Source organism: Balaenoptera acutorostrata, chromosome 11, assembly GCF_949987535.1.
Source record: "Balaenoptera acutorostrata chromosome 11, mBalAcu1.1, whole genome shotgun sequence".
In the NCBI taxonomy this organism is placed as follows: domain Eukaryota; kingdom Metazoa; phylum Chordata; class Mammalia; order Artiodactyla; family Balaenopteridae; genus Balaenoptera; species Balaenoptera acutorostrata.
The window spans coordinates 67,353,723-67,372,728 of NC_080074.1; the positions used below are offsets into that span (position 1 = coordinate 67,353,723).

At 37.1% G+C, this 19,006-nt stretch overlaps 1 protein-coding gene across 2 annotated transcripts in view; it reads left to right on the forward strand.

The window, feature by feature from the left end:
- RPAP3 (RNA polymerase II associated protein 3) overlaps positions 1 to 18,510 on the forward strand; it is a 42,832-nt gene extending 24,322 nt beyond the window's left edge. For both annotated transcript variants that reach the window (XM_007179240.2, XM_057557436.1), the window contains exons 10-17: positions 3,778 to 3,899; positions 5,700 to 5,770; positions 5,887 to 5,988; positions 10,313 to 10,551; positions 14,012 to 14,198; positions 14,959 to 15,056; positions 15,526 to 15,626; positions 18,199 to 18,510. In XM_007179240.2, coding sequence (XP_007179302.2) covers positions 3,778 to 3,899; positions 5,700 to 5,770; positions 5,887 to 5,988; positions 10,313 to 10,551; positions 14,012 to 14,198; positions 14,959 to 15,056; positions 15,526 to 15,626; positions 18,199 to 18,284 — 1,006 coding nt within the window. In that variant the 3' untranslated portion in view covers positions 18,285 to 18,510. The remainder of the gene's footprint in view (positions 1 to 3,777; positions 3,900 to 5,699; positions 5,771 to 5,886; positions 5,989 to 10,312; positions 10,552 to 14,011; positions 14,199 to 14,958; positions 15,057 to 15,525; positions 15,627 to 18,198) is intronic.
- Positions 18,511 to 19,006: the final 496 nt, after the last annotated feature.

Genomic DNA, 19,006 nt, shown 5'->3' on the forward strand with positions numbered 1-19,006 from the left:
CTCACTGTCGCGGCCTCTCTTGTTGCGGAGCACAGGCTCCAGACACGCAGGCTCAGTAGTTGTGGCTCACGGGCCCAGTTGCTCCGTGGCATGTGGGATCTTCCCAGACCAGGGCTCGAACCTGTGTCCCCTGCATTAGCAGGCAGACTCTCAACCACTGCGCCACCAGGGAAGCCCTAGTTTCTTGTATTTTCTCCATTCTATTTCCAAGATTTTGGATCATCTTTACTATCATTACTCTGAATTCTTTTTCAGACTATAGACTGCCTATTTCCTCTTCATTTGTTCGGTCTGGTGGGTTTTTACCTTGCTCCTTCATCTGCTGTGTGTTTCTCCATCTTCTCATTTTGCTTAACTTACTGTGTTTGGGCTCTCCTTTTCGCAGACTGCAGGTTCGTAGTTCCTGTTGTTTTTGGTGTCTTCCCCAAGTAGCTAAGGTTGGTTCAGTGGGTTGTGTAGGGTTCCTGGTGGAGGGCACTAGTGCCTGTGTTCTGGTGGATGAGGCTGGATCTTGTCTTTCTGGTGGGCAGGTCCACGTCTGGTGGTGTGTTTTGGGGTGTCTGTGGCCTTATTATGATTTTAGGCAGCCTCTCTGCTAATGGGTGGGGTTGTGTTCCTATCTTGCTAGTTGTTTGGCATAGGGTGTCCAGCACTGTAGCTTGCTGGGCGTTGAGTGGAGCTGGGTCTTAGCGTTGAGATTGAGATCCCTGGGAGAGCTTTTGCCATTTGGTATTACATGGATCTGAGAGGTCTCTGGTGGACCAATGTCCTGAACTTGGCTCTCCCACCTCAGAGGCACAGGCCTGACACCTGGCTGGAGCACCAAGACCCTGTCAGGTACATGGCTCAGAAGAAAAGGGAGAAAAAAAGAAAGAAAGAGAGAGAAAAAAAAGAAATAAAATAAAGTTATTATAATAAAAAAATTAAAAAGTAATAAAAAAAGAAAAGAAAAAAAGAAGAGAGCAACCAAACCAAAAAAACAAATCCACCAATGATAACAAACACTAAAAACTATACAAAAAAAAAAAAAACGGACAGACAGAACCCTAGGACAAATGGTAAAAGCAAAGCTATGCAGACAAAATCACACACAGAAGCATACACATACACTCACAGAAAGAGAAAAAGGAAGAAAATATATCGTTGCTCCCAAAGTCCACCTCCTCAATTTTGGGATGATTCGTCATCTGTTCATGTATTACACAGATGCAGGGTACATCAGGTTGATTGTGGAGATCTAATCCGCTGCTCCTGAGGCTGCTGGGAGAGATTTCCCTTTCTCTTTGTTCGCACAGCTCCCGGGGTTCAGCTTTGGATTTGGCCCCACCTCTGCGTGTAGGTCGCCTGAGGGCGTCTGTTCTTCACTCAGACAGGATGGGATTAAAGGAGCAGCTGATTAGGGGGCTCTGGCTCACTCAGGCCGGGGGGAGGGAGGGGTACGGATGCAGGGTGAGCCTGCGGCAGCAGAGGCCGACGTGATGTTGCAACAGCCTGAGGCACACCGAGCGTTCTCCCGGGGAAGTTGTCCCTGGATCACGGGACCCTGGCAGTGGCGGGCTGCACAGGCTCCAGGAGGGGCGGTGTGGAGAGTGACCTGTGCTCGCACACAGGCTTCTTGGTGGTGGCAGCAGCAGCCTTAGCGTCTCCTGCCCGTCTCTGGGGTCCGCGCTGATAGCCGCGGGTTGCGCCCGTCTCTGGAGCTCCTTTAAGTGGTGCTCTTAATCCCCTCTCCTCGCGCACCCCAAAACAATGGTCTCTTGTCTCTTAGGCAGGTCCAGACTTTTTCCCGGACTCCCTCCCGGCTAGCTGTGGTGCTCTAACCCCTTCAGGCTGTGTTCACGCCGCCAACCCCAGTCCTCTCCCTGGGATCTGACCTCCGAAGCCCGAGCCTCAGCTCCCAGCCCCGCCCGCCCCGGCGGGTGAGCAGACAAGCCTCTCGGGCTGGTGAGTGCTGGGCTGGTGAGTGCTGGTCGGCACCGATCCTCTGTGCGGGAATCTCTCCGCTTTGCCCTCCACACCCCTGTTGCTGCGCTCTCCTCCGTGGCTCCGAAGCTTCCCCCCACCCCCGCTGTCTCCTCCAGTGAAGGGACTTCCTAGTGTGTGGAAACTTTTCCTCCTTCACGGCTCCCTCCCAGAGGTTCAGGTCCCATCCCTATTCTTTTGTCTCTGTTTTTTCTTTTGCTCTAGCCAGAAACGTGGGGAGTTTCTTGCCTTTTGGGAGGTCTGAGGTCTTCTGCCAGCGTTCAGTAGGTGTTCTGTAGGGGTTGTTCCACATGTAGATGTGTTTCTGATGTATTTGTGGGGAGGAAGGTGATCTCCACGTCTTACTCTTCTGCCATCTTGAAGGTCTCCCTATGTGACTCTTATTTGTATCTTTTTCTAGTGTGTCTTTTAGATTCAGTTAATATCAGAAGTTTTCTCTGCTACATAGTGACTGCTCTCAGATATTATAGACTAGATGAGGAACAAGAAAAAGAGCAACTCTTTCAAACAGGAGTTTGAACTGAACCGAGGAAGGGATAAAGGGATAGTATGATTAGTGAGGTGAAAAAACAGGTTGAGTGTCCTCGTGCAGGTTCAAAGGCACGGGAGTGGGAAATTCCATGGTACCTCTGGAAAGGACAAGTGGTCCATATGATGGCTGGTATGCGGGGGCAGTGGCAGAGATAAGGCTGGAGCGTCATGCAAGCCCCCAACTTTGTGCTGTGCAGACTTCATTGTAAAAAATGTGGGGACCATGCAGTTTCTTGAATAGGTGAATGATATAATAAGTCAAGTAGAAAATATACTGGTTGGGGCATGGACATGAACACACACAAACATGTTCTTTCTCTTGCTGAAAAGTGAATTAAGGAATTCAGAGGTGTTTAATCTTTTTCATACTACGTCTTGTTTTGAAGGTAGAATGGCATTCACTTAGGCCTTGGGAAGAATGTGATCACAGAAGATTCTTTTTTAAAAAAATATTCTTTATTATGAAACTTTTCATAATAAACTCTATGTACCAAATCATCTAGTTTTCACTAGCCATACCTTTTTTGTCATATTTGTTTCAGCTTTTTTCCCCCCTGAATTATTGTAAAGCAAATCAGAGACATGATATTTCATCCCTAAAGGATGTTTTGTACATAACCACAATACCATTATTATGCCAAATAAATTCACAATAATTCATTAATGTCATTTTAATATATATGAGGGTCTCAAGTTTTTTCTGTTGTTTATTCTTTTTAGCTTTTCTTAGCTTTTTGTTGTCATAAAGCAGTACTCAGACTGAATTAATTGCTGGTTGCATGACTGAGTAGAATTTATGAAAAGTATTAGATATGCTTTCACGTATATAATGAATCCTAAGTTTTGTGTGTGTTGTTTTCCTTAGGTGATATGTACTGTGGGTAAATACTAATGAAGTTTGGAGATTTAATGCCAGTTATAATTTTTAATATAGTACCTGTACATACTGAGAGTTGTAGGGGAGGTACACTGCCAGCAGTGGTGTTCTTTTGTCTGCTCTACTCATATTTTATCATCATTAATTTCATCCTTCCAGCAGACTCATTCCTGACTTTCCCTTAATCTGATACCTTCTCTCTCCTCACCAGATGGTTCCAAAGTTTGGTGAGAATAAAAAATTTAAAAATTAGTCTTTTCCCTCAAACACAGATTTGGGAGCTGGTAATTGAAATTATATGTATATTTTTATATTAGAAACTCAGTTTATATGAAGTTTCCTGTAAGCTACATTTTTCTACTTGGTCATTTTATCATGTTTAATAGGTATGAAGAGGCTGAAAAAGACTGCACACAAGCTATTTTATTAGATGGCTCATATTCTAAAGCTTTTGCCAGAAGGGGAACTGCAAGAACATTTTTGGGAAAGCTCAATGAGGCCAAACAAGGTAAGACTATTTTTATAACACCCGGCCCTCACTCTTCCTGTTGACACTCCTATTATAGAAGCAGAGATTTGCATAGCCTTCCCATGGTCCAAGGATACAGAACTTAGAGAAGTACATTTTCTTTCACAGTTTAGATCATGAATAGGTTTGTAGATTTGAAGGAATTCAGCTTCCATAGTGGACCTGTTTATCTTTTTTTTTTTTTTTTTTTAAACATCTTTATTGAAGTATAATTACCTTACAATGGTGTGTTAGCTTCTGCTTTATAACAAAGTGAATCAGTTATACATATACAATATGTTCCCATTTCTCCTCCCTCTTGCATCTCCCTCCCTCCCACCCTCCCCATCCCACCCCTCTAGGTGGTCACAAAGCACCGAGCTGATCTCCCTGTGCTATGTGGCTGCTTCCCACTAGCTATCTGTTTTACATTTGGTAGTGTATATATGTCCATGACACTCTCTTACCCTGTCACATCTCACCCCACCCCCTCCCCATATCCTCAAGTCCATTCTCTAGTAGGTCTGTGTCTTTATTCCCGTCTTGCCACTAGGTTCTTCGTGGCCTTTTTTTTTTTTTTTCCCTTAGATTCCGTATATATGTGTTAGCATACTGTATTTGTTTTTCTCTTTCTGACTTACTTCACTCTGTATGACTGTTTATCTTTTAATAGCATACAGTACAATCTGAGCAAAATTAATGAAAAATTCGAATTATAGGTGAGAAGGAAAAAAGCAAGAAAAAGGCAAGAATGAAAAGGGAGTCAGCAACCAGGAGGTAGAGGATAATATGAGACTGTAGTGATGCCCCCACTTTTTTTCTTGTTACTAGTTATTCTTATTTTTTCATGATCTTTTAAGTATTTATTCTGTTAGTCATTTTGAAGAACCAACTTACTTCTCTTGTGTGTTTTCTGTTTTACATACTTCTGCTTTTTATTTCCTTCCTTCATCTATCTTTTGGCTTAATTTGCTGGTTTTCTAACTTCTTGACACATCAATACTTATATAATTGATTTTCAGCCTTTGTGTTTTGAATGTTCATTTAAATCTGGCAGTTTAAGTCTGGCTTCAGCTGTAGCCCATGCATTTTTTTATTATGGTAAAATAGACATAACATAAAATTTACTGTTTTAACCATTTTTAAGTGTACAGTTCCGTGGCATTGAGTACATTCACATTGTTGTGCAACCATCACCATTACACATCTCCAGAACTTTTCATCATTCCATTCTGAACATTCTACCCATTTGACAATAACTCTCCATTCCCCCTTGCTCCAGCCCCTGGTAATCAACATTCTACTTTCTGTCTCTGAATTTGACTATTCTAGTACCTCATGTGAGTAGAATCATACAGTAGTTGTCCTTTCGTGTCTGGCTTATTTCACTTAGCATGTCTCTAAGGCTCATCCATGTTGTGGCATATATCAGACTTTGATTCCTTTTTAAGGGTGAATAATAGTCCATTATCTGGGATTCTCTTAGATTCTGTCTTACGTTTGGTGATTACCCTGTCATTTGTTAACAGTGTGAGTTTCGGTAAGTTAGATGACCTCTAGATCAAGGCCTCAGTTGTTTCACTGTAAAGTGGAGTTGTAGTCATGGTTACATGAGAATTCATATAAAGCAACTAGAATAGCAGTTGGTAAATGTTAGTTCTTATTATTGCCCACCAGTTTCCTAGCATCCTGAGTAAAACTTCTTGAGATACGTATGGGGTTACTAACTAAATATATCATTTCTTGAACTCCATAAAGTATTTTCACTAATTTATTATATTTCTTAAAAATTCATTTTAGATTTTGAAACTGTTTTACTTCTGGAACCTGGAAATAAGCAGGCAGTGACTGAACTTTCCAAAATTAAAAAGGTATGCATTCTTTCCACCAAAATATGGTCTTATTTTCTGAAGCATAAACACATTTATTTGTTGCGTGATTAACTTGAGAATATTTTGATAGTCATGATTACAAATTTATTTTCAAGGAATTAATTGAGAAAGGACACTGGGATGATGTCTTTCTTGATTCTACTCAAAGGCAAAACGAGATAAAACCCATTGATAATCCACCTCATCTTGGATCAACTGTAAGTAAAGCCCTTTAATTTTTTCCCTTGCTATTTAAATATCAGTGTTCTATTAATAAGAGCTGAAAACAAATGTTGAATTAGTAGACTCTTAAAAGAAATGTTGAAATCTCTTCCTAGAGCCATTTTTAGAATCTTTAAAAAATACTTCTTAGGAATATTGACATAGTCAAATTGGGGAAAATTGAGCTGTTTAAAGTTCTGGGGTAACTTTTTAAAGTGACTTTTAATTTAACACTAAATATTTCTACATATTTTCTGGCTTTAAAGGAATTTGGAGCAGTTTTACATTTTGTAATTAAATATTTTTATTTCTATTACTATTCTTATTTGAGATTGGGATTTTATTACAGTAGTCTTGCATCTTCTGTGGGGTTTGATCTAAAGTTAGCACTTTGGCAAAAATCTAGTACAGGCATACCTTATTTTATTGCACTTTGCAGATACTGCATTTTTTACAGATTGAAGGTTTGTGGCAACCCTGTGCTGAGCAAGTCTATCAGCGCCATTTTTCCAATAACATTTTCTTACTTCATGTCTTTGTGTCACATTTTGGTAATTTTTGCAATATTTCAAACTTTTTCATTACTATCATATTTGTTATGGTGATCTGTGATCAGTGATCTTTGTTACTATTGCAAAAAGATTTGCTGAAGGCTCAGATGATCGTTAGCATTTTTTTTGCAATAAAGTATTTTTTAATTAAGGTATGTACGTTTTTTTAAGAGATAATGCTATATTACACACTTAAAAGAGTACAGTATAGTGTAAACATAACTCTTCTATGCATTGAGAAACCAAAAGATTTATGTGACTTGCTTTATTGCAATATTCACTTTATTGTGGTGGTCTGTAACTGAACCTGCAATATCTCCAAGGTATGCCTGTATAGGCAGAATTATTCTTAAGAATATACACTGCACATTGTTTTTGGTATACCATACTGTATTTCATTAAGTCCAACAAAGCCAGTTTTTTCCTGCAATATTGGAACAGAAAGAGTAGCTGGTAAAATTCAGTGGTTTGTTTTGTTTATATATATATATATATATATATATATAAATAAATATCTGTCAGAGCAGATATTTATATCCTCCTTTTACAAAGGAAGAAGGTGTGGCAAAGAAAGTTTGTGTTTTGCCAAGTTCATAGTTCAAGTTAGTAACAGATAGAGGAATTCTTTGTTTAATATTTTTCTTGGGTTCTTATTTTGACTTTATTCTTGAATTTTCTGAGATAATAATTGTTTCCTGTGCCGGGCATAAATCTTAGTTGCTTTCATACATTTTCATACATCATATTCACTTGCTATTATTCTATTCTTAACAATAAAGGTGATTAAATGTTTAATCCAATGTGATTTAAACTTTTATTTCTTTGTAAAACTTTGTCTCAAAAGTTAAAAACAAAGCCTTTGTCAGACTTTTGCTATCCATAATTATAAAGACAGTACCATGTGGTAAATCAGATATCTGCATATGGAAGAATGTCCCATTGCCAGTATACCCTAAACAGCTTTTATAAATCTGTTGGGTTCTCTTCTCCCTCAGTTTAAAAATCAGTTTATGTTAATAGTTGTGAAAATGCAACATAAATTTGAATCTTTTGTGGCTGGATCTCAAAACAGAACACCTTCATGAATTGAGAGATCTGGGGTAAACCATTTTGTAACTGATCCAACAGAAACAAAATCATTATCCTAGTGGGAAGGGGAAAAAATTGCTATTTATTTTTGTAATAGGTCTCCATTTAAAAAAGTGGGCATTATTTAGAAAATAGTAGGTGCAGTTTGGTATGATGCTTTTGAGTTGATTTGAGCCCCATTTCATAAGCTTTAAAATTTTAGGCAAGTGTGAACTCTATGTGATTCTTACTTTTTCTACTTAAGTTGAGAATAACTCACAGGTTAGTTGAGATCAAAGGAAATAATGTCCAATAATGCTAAGGCAGTTTCATGTAAAACAAATGTTAATTTCCTTTTCAGTCATGTATGTGTGAGGCCACCTGGACACTGAGGAAAGTGGTCAGGAAAGAAAGGAAGGCCCAGGAGGTGGAGAAAAAAGAGTCCTGGGGTTACTTTATTCAAGCGAGAGGCTCGGTTGGGGTGTCCTGTGCTTGAGGGCTTGCAGCGGGGAGTACTGTTAATATATATTCTCTAGAGAGACTGTAGGAGAGCAGTAATGTAGGTCAGCTGGGCCTGGGGTTCCTAGGTAGGATAGTAGTAAATGAGAGTTTGTCCTGATCTCTTGGTGTCCACTAAAATATTTTATTTTTTTCATTTTCCTGTTTTCCCATATCAAAATTTCACCTTTCTACTTGGTGCTTCGTCTCTTTCTCCTTTTCTGTTTATTCTTGTTTTTTTTTTTTTAATAATTTATTTTATTTATTTATTTATTTTTGTCTGTGTTGGGTCTTCGTTGCTGAACACAGGCTTTCTCTAGTTGTGGCAAGCGGGGGCTACTCTTTGTTGCAGTGCGCGGGCGCCTCATTGCCATGGCTTCTCTTGTTGTGGAGCACTGGCTCTAGGCACGTAGTTGCCAGTAGTTGCGGCTTGTGGGCTCAGTAGTTGTGGCTTGTGGACTCTAGAGCATAGGCTCAGTAGTTGTGGCGCATGGGCTTAGTTGTTCCGCGGCATGTGAGATCTTCCTGGACCAGGGCTCAAACCCATGTCCCCTGCATTGGCAGGCGGATTCTTAACCACTGCACCACCACGGAAGCCCTCTGTTTATTCTTATTTCTCTTTTCTTTTTCTTGAAATGGTATAATATAGAGTTAAATAAAATGTTATGCTTCTAAGTCTTAATTTAAAAAGAGATGAATTGATCCTTTCATATTTTCTTACATCTTTCAACTGTAGTGATATCTTTTGTGTTTCACTCCTGTTACCAGCATACTGTCATCCCCTCATCCCTCCCAGCCATCAGTAGCATTGAGCAGCTCTCAGTAGCCACTGGTCTACCCTGAAAGAGATCATCTGTTAGGAAATTTATTAACTAGGATCATGTTTGCACCTCTGTTGTCAATGAAAGGATTTGGTTTTAAATGGAACTGTATTGATACAATTCAGTAGTTATAGTCTATTTTTTATAGTCTGTTCTTTAACACTATTTTTTAACACTAACACATATCCATTTCTGGTCAATATCTTGATAGAAAACTATTGATGTTGATAGTCATCAGCAAAGCAAAGGCCTTAGATTAACATGATTATCCTTAAAGATAGAACCGCTAACAGGATTCTGTTAACAGACTTTTAATAGCTTTTTTATTTATGTGCATTCATCTAGTAGCAATCAGTTGTTACCATTAGGTCTTTTTTTAGTTATGCTAATGGAATGCCTGGTTTTAACAGAGTTTAGTATATATGTCAAAAGTTTTTATATTTACAGCTTTTTGATTTAAAATTCAACTGTGCAGTTGGAATGAAAATGAGTATATTGAAGAACGTCTTTTATTAAAAAGTAAAGAGTATTACATGTAAACTTAGGAAGAAATTGAAAATATTTGCCACCTGTTATGATTGAAATAAATAGTGAATGCTATTTATTTTAATAAATTAAAAACCATTATTGTGGTCAAGTACTTACCAACTTTGTGTAAATTATTTGGCAAATCTTTAATTCTGGGCTGGTTTTATCCAGCAGTTAGAGGATGCAGTTAGGTTTTTGTTTTTGTTTTTTTAAAATATTTATTTATTTACTTATTTGGCTGCATCAGATCGTAGTTGTAGGATCTTCGTTGCGGCATGCGGGATCTTTTCTTTCATACAGAATGCAGGTTATTGCCTGGCCTTGTTCTACTTGCCTTCAGCCCACAGTTCTGATGTCACTTGGTCATATTTCTTCTTGGCTTTGTTGCCTCTAGGATAAACTTCAAACTCCTTGATACGGCACACAAGTCCCTTTATAAGCTGTCTTTAAGCAGCCTTTCAGGCTTTGTCTCTTCCTCTCCTCCCCTTGCACCAGCCCTACTGGACTTCTCACCTTTCCACTGGCCATGCCATACCCTTCAACACTGCCTTCCTGGGTACTTTTTCTGTGAAGCCCCCCGATGTCAATTTTTATCTTCCTTCCTCTGTTCTTTTAGCACTTTGTACCTGTACCTTTTATAGTGCATATTCCATTGCCTTGTAATGATTTATATATATGCATCTTCTTTCCCCCATTTAGACCTACATATGGTAGTAGTCTGGCAGTATGACTCCAAGTTGAATTTACTTACAACTGGGATATTGGCTGTAAAAACACTGTAACCTTTTAATTTGTGTCCCTAAAATAGGAAACCTTTGTATGTTGATGTAAAGAATTGATTTTAATTGTTTTAGAAACCACTCAAGAAGCTTATTATTGAAGAAACTGGTAATTTGATACAGACTGTTGATGTGCCGGATAGCACTACTGCTGCTGCTGCTCCAGAGCCTAATCCTATCCATCCAGCAAGGGTAACAGCAACCACTGGCACAAGTAAGAAGAACTCAAGCCAAGATGACCTTTTGCCCACAAGTGATATCCCAAAAGCAAAAGTATTGAAAATAGAAGAAATCAGTGATAATTCAGCTCAGCAGTGAGTAGAAATACTTTCATTTGATAGTCATCTAGAATGGTAATAATCCCACTAGAAAATTGATATTGCTGGTGAGACTTCTGGTTTGTACTCATCCCCATAGTTTTTTGAACTATCCGACCTTACATCGTAGTTTTTCTTTTAACTGTAAGAGAGGTTTTGCTGAAGGAATGATCACTATTCCTTTACCACACTGAGGACTTTAGAAATAAGAGAAAGTATCTTTTTTTAAAAAAATATTTTAATTTTATTGGAGTATAGTTGATTTACAGTGTTGTGTTAGTTTCAGGTATATAGCAAAGTGATTCAGTTACACATATACATATATTCATTCTTTTTTAGATTCTTTCTCAATATAGATTATCACAGAATATTGAGTAGAGTTCCCTGTGCTATACAGTAGGTCCTTGTTGCTTATTTATCTTATATATAGTAGTTTGTGTATGTTCATCTCAAGCTCCTGATTTATCCCTCCCCCCCATGTTTCCCCTCTGGTAACGATGTTTGTTTTCAATATCTGTAAGTCTGTTTCTGTTTTATAAATAAGTTCATTTATATATTTTTAAAAAAAATTAGATTCCACATATGAGTGGTATCATATATTTGTCTTTGACTTACTTCACTTAGTATGATAATCTCTGGGTCCATCCATGTTGCTGTAAATAGCATTATTTCATTCTTTTTTATGGCTTAGTAATATTCCATTGTGTGTATGTACCACATCTTATTTATCCATTCCTCTTTTGATGGACATTTAGGTTGCTTCCATGTCTTGGGTGTTGTAAATAGTGCTGCAGTGAACATTGGGGTGCATGTATCCTTTCAGATTATCGTTTTCTCCAGATACATGCCCAGGAATGGGATTGCTGGATCATATGGTAGTTCTGTTTTAAGTTTTTTAAGGAACCTCCATACTGTTCTCCATAGCAGTTGTACCAATTTACATTCCCAGCACCAGTGTAGGAGGGTTCCCTTTTCTCCACACCCTCTCCAGTATTTATTGTTTGTAGATTTTTTGATGATGGCCATTCTGACTGGTGTGAGGTGATATCTCACTGTAGTTTTGATTTGCATTTCTCTCATAATTAGTGATGTTGACTATCTTTTCATGTGCATTTTGGCCATCTGTATGTCGTCTTTGGAGAAATGTCTGTTTAGATCTTCTGCCCATTTTGATTGGGTTGTTTGTTTTTTAGACCTAGAGCTGCATGAGTTGTTTGTATATTTTAGAGATTAATCCCTTGTCATTTGCTTTGGTTGCAAATATTTTCTCCCATTCTGTGGGTTCTTTTTGTTTTGTCGATGGTTTCCTTTGCTGTGCAGAAACTTTTAAGTTTAATTAGGTCCCATTTGTTTATTTTTGTTTTTATTTTCATTATTCTGGGAGGTGGATCAGAAAAGATATTACTGCAGTTTATGTCAAAGAGTGTTCTGCCTGTGTTTTCCTCTAAGAGTTTTATAGTGTACAGCCTTACATTTAGTTCTTTGATCCATTTTGAGTTTATTTTTGTGTATGGTGTTCGAGAATGTTCTAATTTTATTCTCCTACATGTAGCTGTCCAGTTTTCCCAGTACCATTTATTGAAGAGACTGTCTTTTCTCCATTGTATAGCCTTGCCTCGTTTGTCGTAGATAATTGACCATAGGTGTGTGAGTTTATTTCTGGGCTTTCTAGCCTATTTTATTGATCTATATTTCTGTTTTTGTGCCAGTACTGTACTGTTTTGATTACTCTAGCTTTGTAGTATAGTCTGAAGTCAGGGAGTCTGATTCCAGCTCTGTTTTTCTTTCTCAAGATTGCTTTGGCTGTTCAGGGTCTTTTGTGTTTCTATATAAATTAAAAATTTTTTTGCTCTAGTTCTGTGAAAAATGCCATTGGTCATTTGATAGGGATTGCGTTGAATCTGTAGATTGCCTTGGGTAGTATAGTCATTTTGACAGTATTGATTTTTCCAATCCAAGAACATGGTATATCCTTCCATCGGTGTCATCTCTGATTTCTTTCATCAGCATCTTATAGTTTTCACAGTAGAGGTCTTTTGTCTCCTTAGGTAGGTTTATTCCTAGGTATTTTATTCTTTTTGATGCAATGGTAAATGGGAGTGTTTCCTTAATTTCACTCTCAGATCTTTCGTTGTTAGTATATAGGAATGCAAGAGATTTCTGTGTATTAATTTTGTATCCTGCAACTTTACTGAATTAATTGATGAGCTCTAGTAGATTTCTGGTAGCATTTTTAGGATTTTCTATGTATAGCATCATGTCATCTGCAAACAATGATGAAAGTATCTTGAACAAATTGATTTTGTGCATTTTCTTTTCTAGAACTTCAGTAAATGTTTCACTTTGTAATTCAGGAAGAATTTTTAATTTTTTATAGGGAAGCTTCATAATCAATGTAGAATTTAGGCATTATCATTATTCTAGCCATTAATATTTAAGATATTCATGGGCTCTTTAAATTTTGTTTGGAATTTTTTAAAAAGTCGTGCATTTTCTTAATGATGAGAATATAAAAGACATAGATTAGTAGTTTACTTTGGGGTGTTGAAATTTTATTCATATATTTTTGCATTGCTACTGAACAATCCTATTAAAAGGTTTTTTTGTTTTAAACTTTGAACTTTAGTAGTTCTGTTTAGAGTGATAGTATAGATTGTGGGAAAACTAAGTAGGCAGGTTTTTTTTTCTTTTTTAAAGGAGGAAGCATTTCTTCCTTCTTGGAATCTTTCTTGAAACTGTGGTAATTCACATAATTCAGAGTGAAAGGTTGACTTGTGAGTATATGTGATATAATAATGCAGTGTATAGAAATGTTTTGTCAAAAGGTGGCCAGGCTATTAGCCCAGCTAATGAGAATAGTCATTACGTAACCAGCATCTGAAAATTTGCACAAGTATAATCTGTCTTGTCAAAAGTATACATATATTATCAGCTGAAAGAATTTACTACTGGCAGAATATAAATAGAAATACAGTATGAATAAAGTCAGAAATTTAAAAATCTCTGTTGATGTTTCCTTATATAAGCTTTGACTGTTTGTGGTTCTTCTCTTTGTTTTTCTTTTTTATTATTATTATTATTTATTTATTTTTGGCTGCCTTGGGTCTTCATTGCTGCTTGCGGGCTTTCTCTAGTTGTGGTGAGCGGGGGCTACTCTTTGTTGCAGTGCATGGGCTTCTCATTGCGGTGGTTTCTCTTGTTACAGAGCACGGGCTCTAGGCGCGCAGGCTCCAGTAGTTGTGGCACGTGGGCTCAGTAGTTGTGGCTCGCGGGCTCTAGAGCGCAGGCTCAGTAGTTGTGACGCATGGGCTTAGTTGCTCTGCAGCATGTGGGAATCTTCCCAGGCCAGGGATCAAACCCGTGTCCCCTGCACTGGCAGGCGGATTCTTAACTACTGCGCCACCAGGGAAGCCCTGTGGTTCTTTTCTAATTGTTTGATGCCTCTGAAATATTTCAGACCTGAAGTCAATTTGAAAAAGGATGTATGTCAGTCTTTGAGTGAGAAGATTTCTATAGAGGTAGACAAAACACCTGCTCAGTTTATCAGGACTGCTCTTCCTCCAGTTCCTGCAAACTCATTTCAGCTTGAATCTGATTTCAGACAACTGAAAAATTCTCCAGATACGTTGTATCAATATTTGAAGGTAAGAAAGAGGGAGGAAGCTGGTAGTTCTCCTGTAAGTTAGAGGTCAAAGAACTTCTTTGGTCACTATATAATAATAGTGCTATATTTGCTTATAATATGATTGTAGAAAATGCTCTTATCCCTTGCCTGATACAAATATATCAGCCTGGTCAGACCATTTTAAATATTTGCAACCAGTGAACCTCTGGAAAAGGTTCTGTGTTAAATTTTGTTTTCTAAAGTAACTTAATCTAGTTTCATACATCATGACTTAAACTTAACTCTTCATCCTTCAAGATGAGGAAAGAAGCTAAAATACATTGAGTGCCTTCTGTGTGCCAAACAATGCTTGCAATATTTAGGCTGTCAGTCTCCTGAAAATGAGCTTTTATTTGCTCAAGGAAAAGAATTAACTCATATGAAATTTACCAAATAATGGATTTTTAGCATTGTCTTTTTCAAGTAGTTCTATTTTTTAAACTCTCTAATTCTTTTTATTGCTCCTTGAGAGCTCTCTTTCATTTCCTGTTTCTGTTGGGTAGTATACATCTCTCCATGAGATTTTTCTCTGTCTTGAACAGAGTGATTATTTTATAGTTCCTCTAACTTTCATTCTTCTATCATAGTTACATTTCAGTGTGACTCCATTATTATTCATTGAATACTAATGCGTAATAGTTATTTTTTACTATGTTGAACTAAGCAATTATTATACAAATAATTTGTGATTGGGAATGTTGCCATAATTTAATTTTCTAACACCTTATATTTTTCCCAAGCAAATTGAACCATCCTTGTATCCCAAGCTGTTTCAGAAAAATCTAGATCCAGATGTATTCAACCATATCATTAAAATTCTGCATGACTTTTACATTGAGTAAGTAAGTTTAGTTATGCTTTCATGTTGTAATGCTCAGCTATTTCTAGTGATTTGGGAAATTCATTCTTTTTGATGTCATATTACCTTTTATATAGCAAAATTAGCTCTCTTGTAAATTTAGCTGTTGCAGAAGTTGTAAAGAGATGACAAGTACAAACAATGAAAAAGGAAATGATTAGGAGGAAAAAGGACTTAAAATTTTTTTTAAAGAAAGGTAGAGTATGGAAGTGACAAATATTATAGCAGATTAATAACATCTGTGCTGTGCCTCACATTTAAGAATATTACAATTTTTTCAGTTGACTTGATAAAATTCTTCATTTGGGCACTTAAAATATAGACAGCATGCAGGGAAAAATGATACATGAAGACCTTATTTATATATAATTAGAAATATTATTTTAGTAAGCAGACTGAATGAGCTGCTTTTCATTGATCATTTGTTTTTTTATTTGGATTATTTCAGGAAAGAAAAGCCATCACTCATCTTTGAAATCTTACAAAGACTTTCTGAACTAAGAAGGTTTGATATGGCAGTGATGTTTATGTCAGAACCTGAGAAGAAAAGTGAGTTCTGTGAAGAAAGCTTTTTCATATCTCTTTATTCTTGTGTGTTCCTTTATTCAACAAATGATAGCAAATATTTATTGAATGTCAATTATGTACAAGGTACATACAATTAAATTAATTACAATTAAGCTAATTAAATTGAATTACTATTAAATTAAGTAAAGTTAAATTTTTTGATTCTGACAACAACTTTGTGAGGTGTAGGTATGATTATCATTTTGGTTTTACAAAGGAGGAAACTGAAGCATACACAGGTAAGGACCTTGACCAAGGTTCCATAGCTAGGAAGCCAGACCCAGGAGTTAAACCAAGGTGTTCTGGGCTCTTCTACTTGAAAACGCAGTGATAGCGTAATGGTTGAGCTCCTGGCATGATGGAACTCGTGCAGGGTTTCTGCCACAGGAGCTTGCAACTGGGCGTGGGTGCATGGGAGGTCTCACCCATTTTTTGAGCTAATTTCCTTGAGTTTGTTTGATTTAAGCTGAATTCTCAAAAAAGTGCAGGAGTCAGATGAAGGAGGTGGGAATGTGCAGAGGTTTTGAGGCAGGAGAGAGCCAGTTGAGCTCAGAAAATTAAAAGGAGTGCAGTGTGGCTGGATTGTAGAGTTAGAGGGTAAAAAGAGGCAGGTGATGAGCCTGAAGAGTTAGATTCCTTATTTATTTCTACATCTCAGTCTTTGGCATAAAGTGTAAGTTTTGGGGAACCCTAATTTAAGTAAAATCAAACTATGGAGAAACTTCAATTACAGTTGACCCTTGAACAACATGGGAGTTAGGGGCACCAACCCTCCACACAGTTGAAAATCCACGTACAATTTTATAGTCGGTCCACAGTATCTGAGGTTCCTCATTCACAGATTCAGCCAACCGTGGATCATGTAGTACTGTAGTATTTACTTTTGAAAAATATCCGCCTTTAAGTGGATCTGTGCAGTTCAAACCCGTGTTTTTCAAGGGTCAGTTGTACTTGGAGTTTTAAGGCTATACTGTAGTTTTAGGAAAAAGAGAAAAATCATTAGAATGCAGGAGTACCAGTTTTTTAGTTTTAAAAATAGCAGAAACTATGATTTTCAGATACTTTCTGGACTAAACATACTTTGGGCTCCTTTTCTGTTTCTTCTTTATGTTTGTAGCAGTGACATTGAATCTGAATCACTAAGAAAAATACTCTGTATGTTGAACTTAAGGAAGTGGACATGTAATTTAGAGAGATTCCTAATAGGGGTAAACCAAAAGAAGTTTCTGCTTAACCTTTAATCAGAAACAGTCCCTGAAATTCCCTGAAAGTATTACTATTTCTTACTATTCTGACCTCATTTTCTATCACTTTTTTTAGTCATTCTGCCCCACTGCACTGACTTTGTGTCTTTTTAGTATACCAAATTGCCAAACTTCTTATGGCCTCAGGGTCTTTGTGTTTGACTGTTCCCCCTCAGCCTAGACTATCCTCCCCTGCCTCTTCCTCACTTCATTCAGTTTCCACCTAATAGTCACCTCCTCAGAGACACCTTTCCTCACAGGCCTACTCACAATAACTGCCTGCCTCCCTTTCCTCATCACCCTCTGTCATCTTACCTCGCTTTATTTTTCTTCATAATACAGAACTAGCTGACAGTATTTTAAGTATTTGTTTATTATTTCTCTCTCCCTAATAGAATGGAAGCTCCATGACAGCAGGAACTTTGTCTACTTTGTTCTCTAGGCCTCAGCTTGTAGAACAGTGCTTTTAGTCAGTGCATGAGTGAATGGATTTCTTGCCACTGTGATGTGATAACTTGAAGTGCGGTCAAAGAATGTGAGTTGGTCCTTCAGACTGGCCTGCCAACAGTACTGTCTTGGTGGGGTCACCACTGTCCGCTAAGTTAAACATGGGAAGCACTTACAGTGGTTCCTGGCATGTAACTAAATATTCAGTAAATAGTAGCTGTTGTTGTCTTTTATTATTGTCATTATTATTAAAAACTGTTAGCTAGTTTTAATGTTGAGGAATGTATGAACTATAATCCCGTTTTCCATAGTGTTGAGTGTAGACCAGCCATTTCAGTGGTATGAAAGATAAAGATTTTAAATGACTCATAAGCAAATCTTTTTTTAACTTTTAATTGTTATTATAAAAATGTATATAGCTTGCCCATCAAACATGATTTTTGTGAATGTTATTGCTAATTTTTAATTTATAGTAGTGATATAAATTTTTCTTTTAAAATGATTTAAGTTTTGAAAAAGTTAATTGGAATATTAAATAAGTAAAAGTATACTTGTTACACAGGTCAAAAATCTTCAGGGTAGTACAGAATGAATTATGTTTAATCTGCAAAGTTAATGTCATTGAGGATGTAGGGGAAATTTTTTTACAGCCAAAGCAAAATATTCTGCTAAGAAACATCACTGGACTGCTGTATAATTTTCTGTTCTCAGGTTGGCTTTTTAAATATCTGAATTAGAATTTATAAATAATCCTAATGATTGCTTTATAATATAAAAAATATTTAACAGATTTGATTACTCCCTTTAATTTTTGCTTTACTTTTTAAAAATGGAGATTAAAATGAATGTTTTTTCTTTTTCAGTTGCACGTGTATTATTCAATCACATAGGCAAATCAGGATTGAATGATAGTTCTGTTGAAGAACTCAAGAAAAGATACGGTGGTTGATTTCCATTTTTACTGAAATTATTGCCTTTGGATTTCATATGTAAATTGTTTTCTACTGAAAATAAAGTGTTTTGCTTTTTAAGAAAATGATATCATACAGGAAAATTACTGTTTTTGGAGGTAAGCTAATTAAATATAAAGTGAATTGTGATTTAACTAGTGAGAAATATACTTAAGTGAACTATTTATAAGTTTTTTTCTGAAAATAAAAATATAAATAATGAGGTATACTTGTAAAGATCGGTGTTTTATGTCATTTTATTTTATTATTATTATTAAAAAAATTTTTTTATTTATTTGTTTTTATCTTTGGCTGCGTTGGGTCTTTGTCGCTGCGCTTGGGCTTTCTCTAGTTGTGGCGAGCAGGGGCTACTCTTCGTTGCGGTGCATGGGCTTCTCATTACGGTGGCTTCTCTTGTTGCGGAGCACGGGCTCTAGGTGTGCAGGCTTCGGTAGTTGTGGCATGCAGGCTCAGTAGTTGTGGCGCACGGGCTTAGTTGCTCCGGGGCATGTGGGATCTTCCCGGGCTAGGGCTTGAACCCGTGTCCCCTGCATTGGCAGGCAGATTCTTAACCCGTGCGCCACCAGGGAAGTCCTATAAGTCATTTTAAATGTTAAGTTTAGATGCATTCTTCAGTGCCCCATAAGTGTTACATTTTTAAAAATATTTTCATGAATTTTTGTAACCACATGACAAGGTTGCTTCTTTAGCATATGAATAA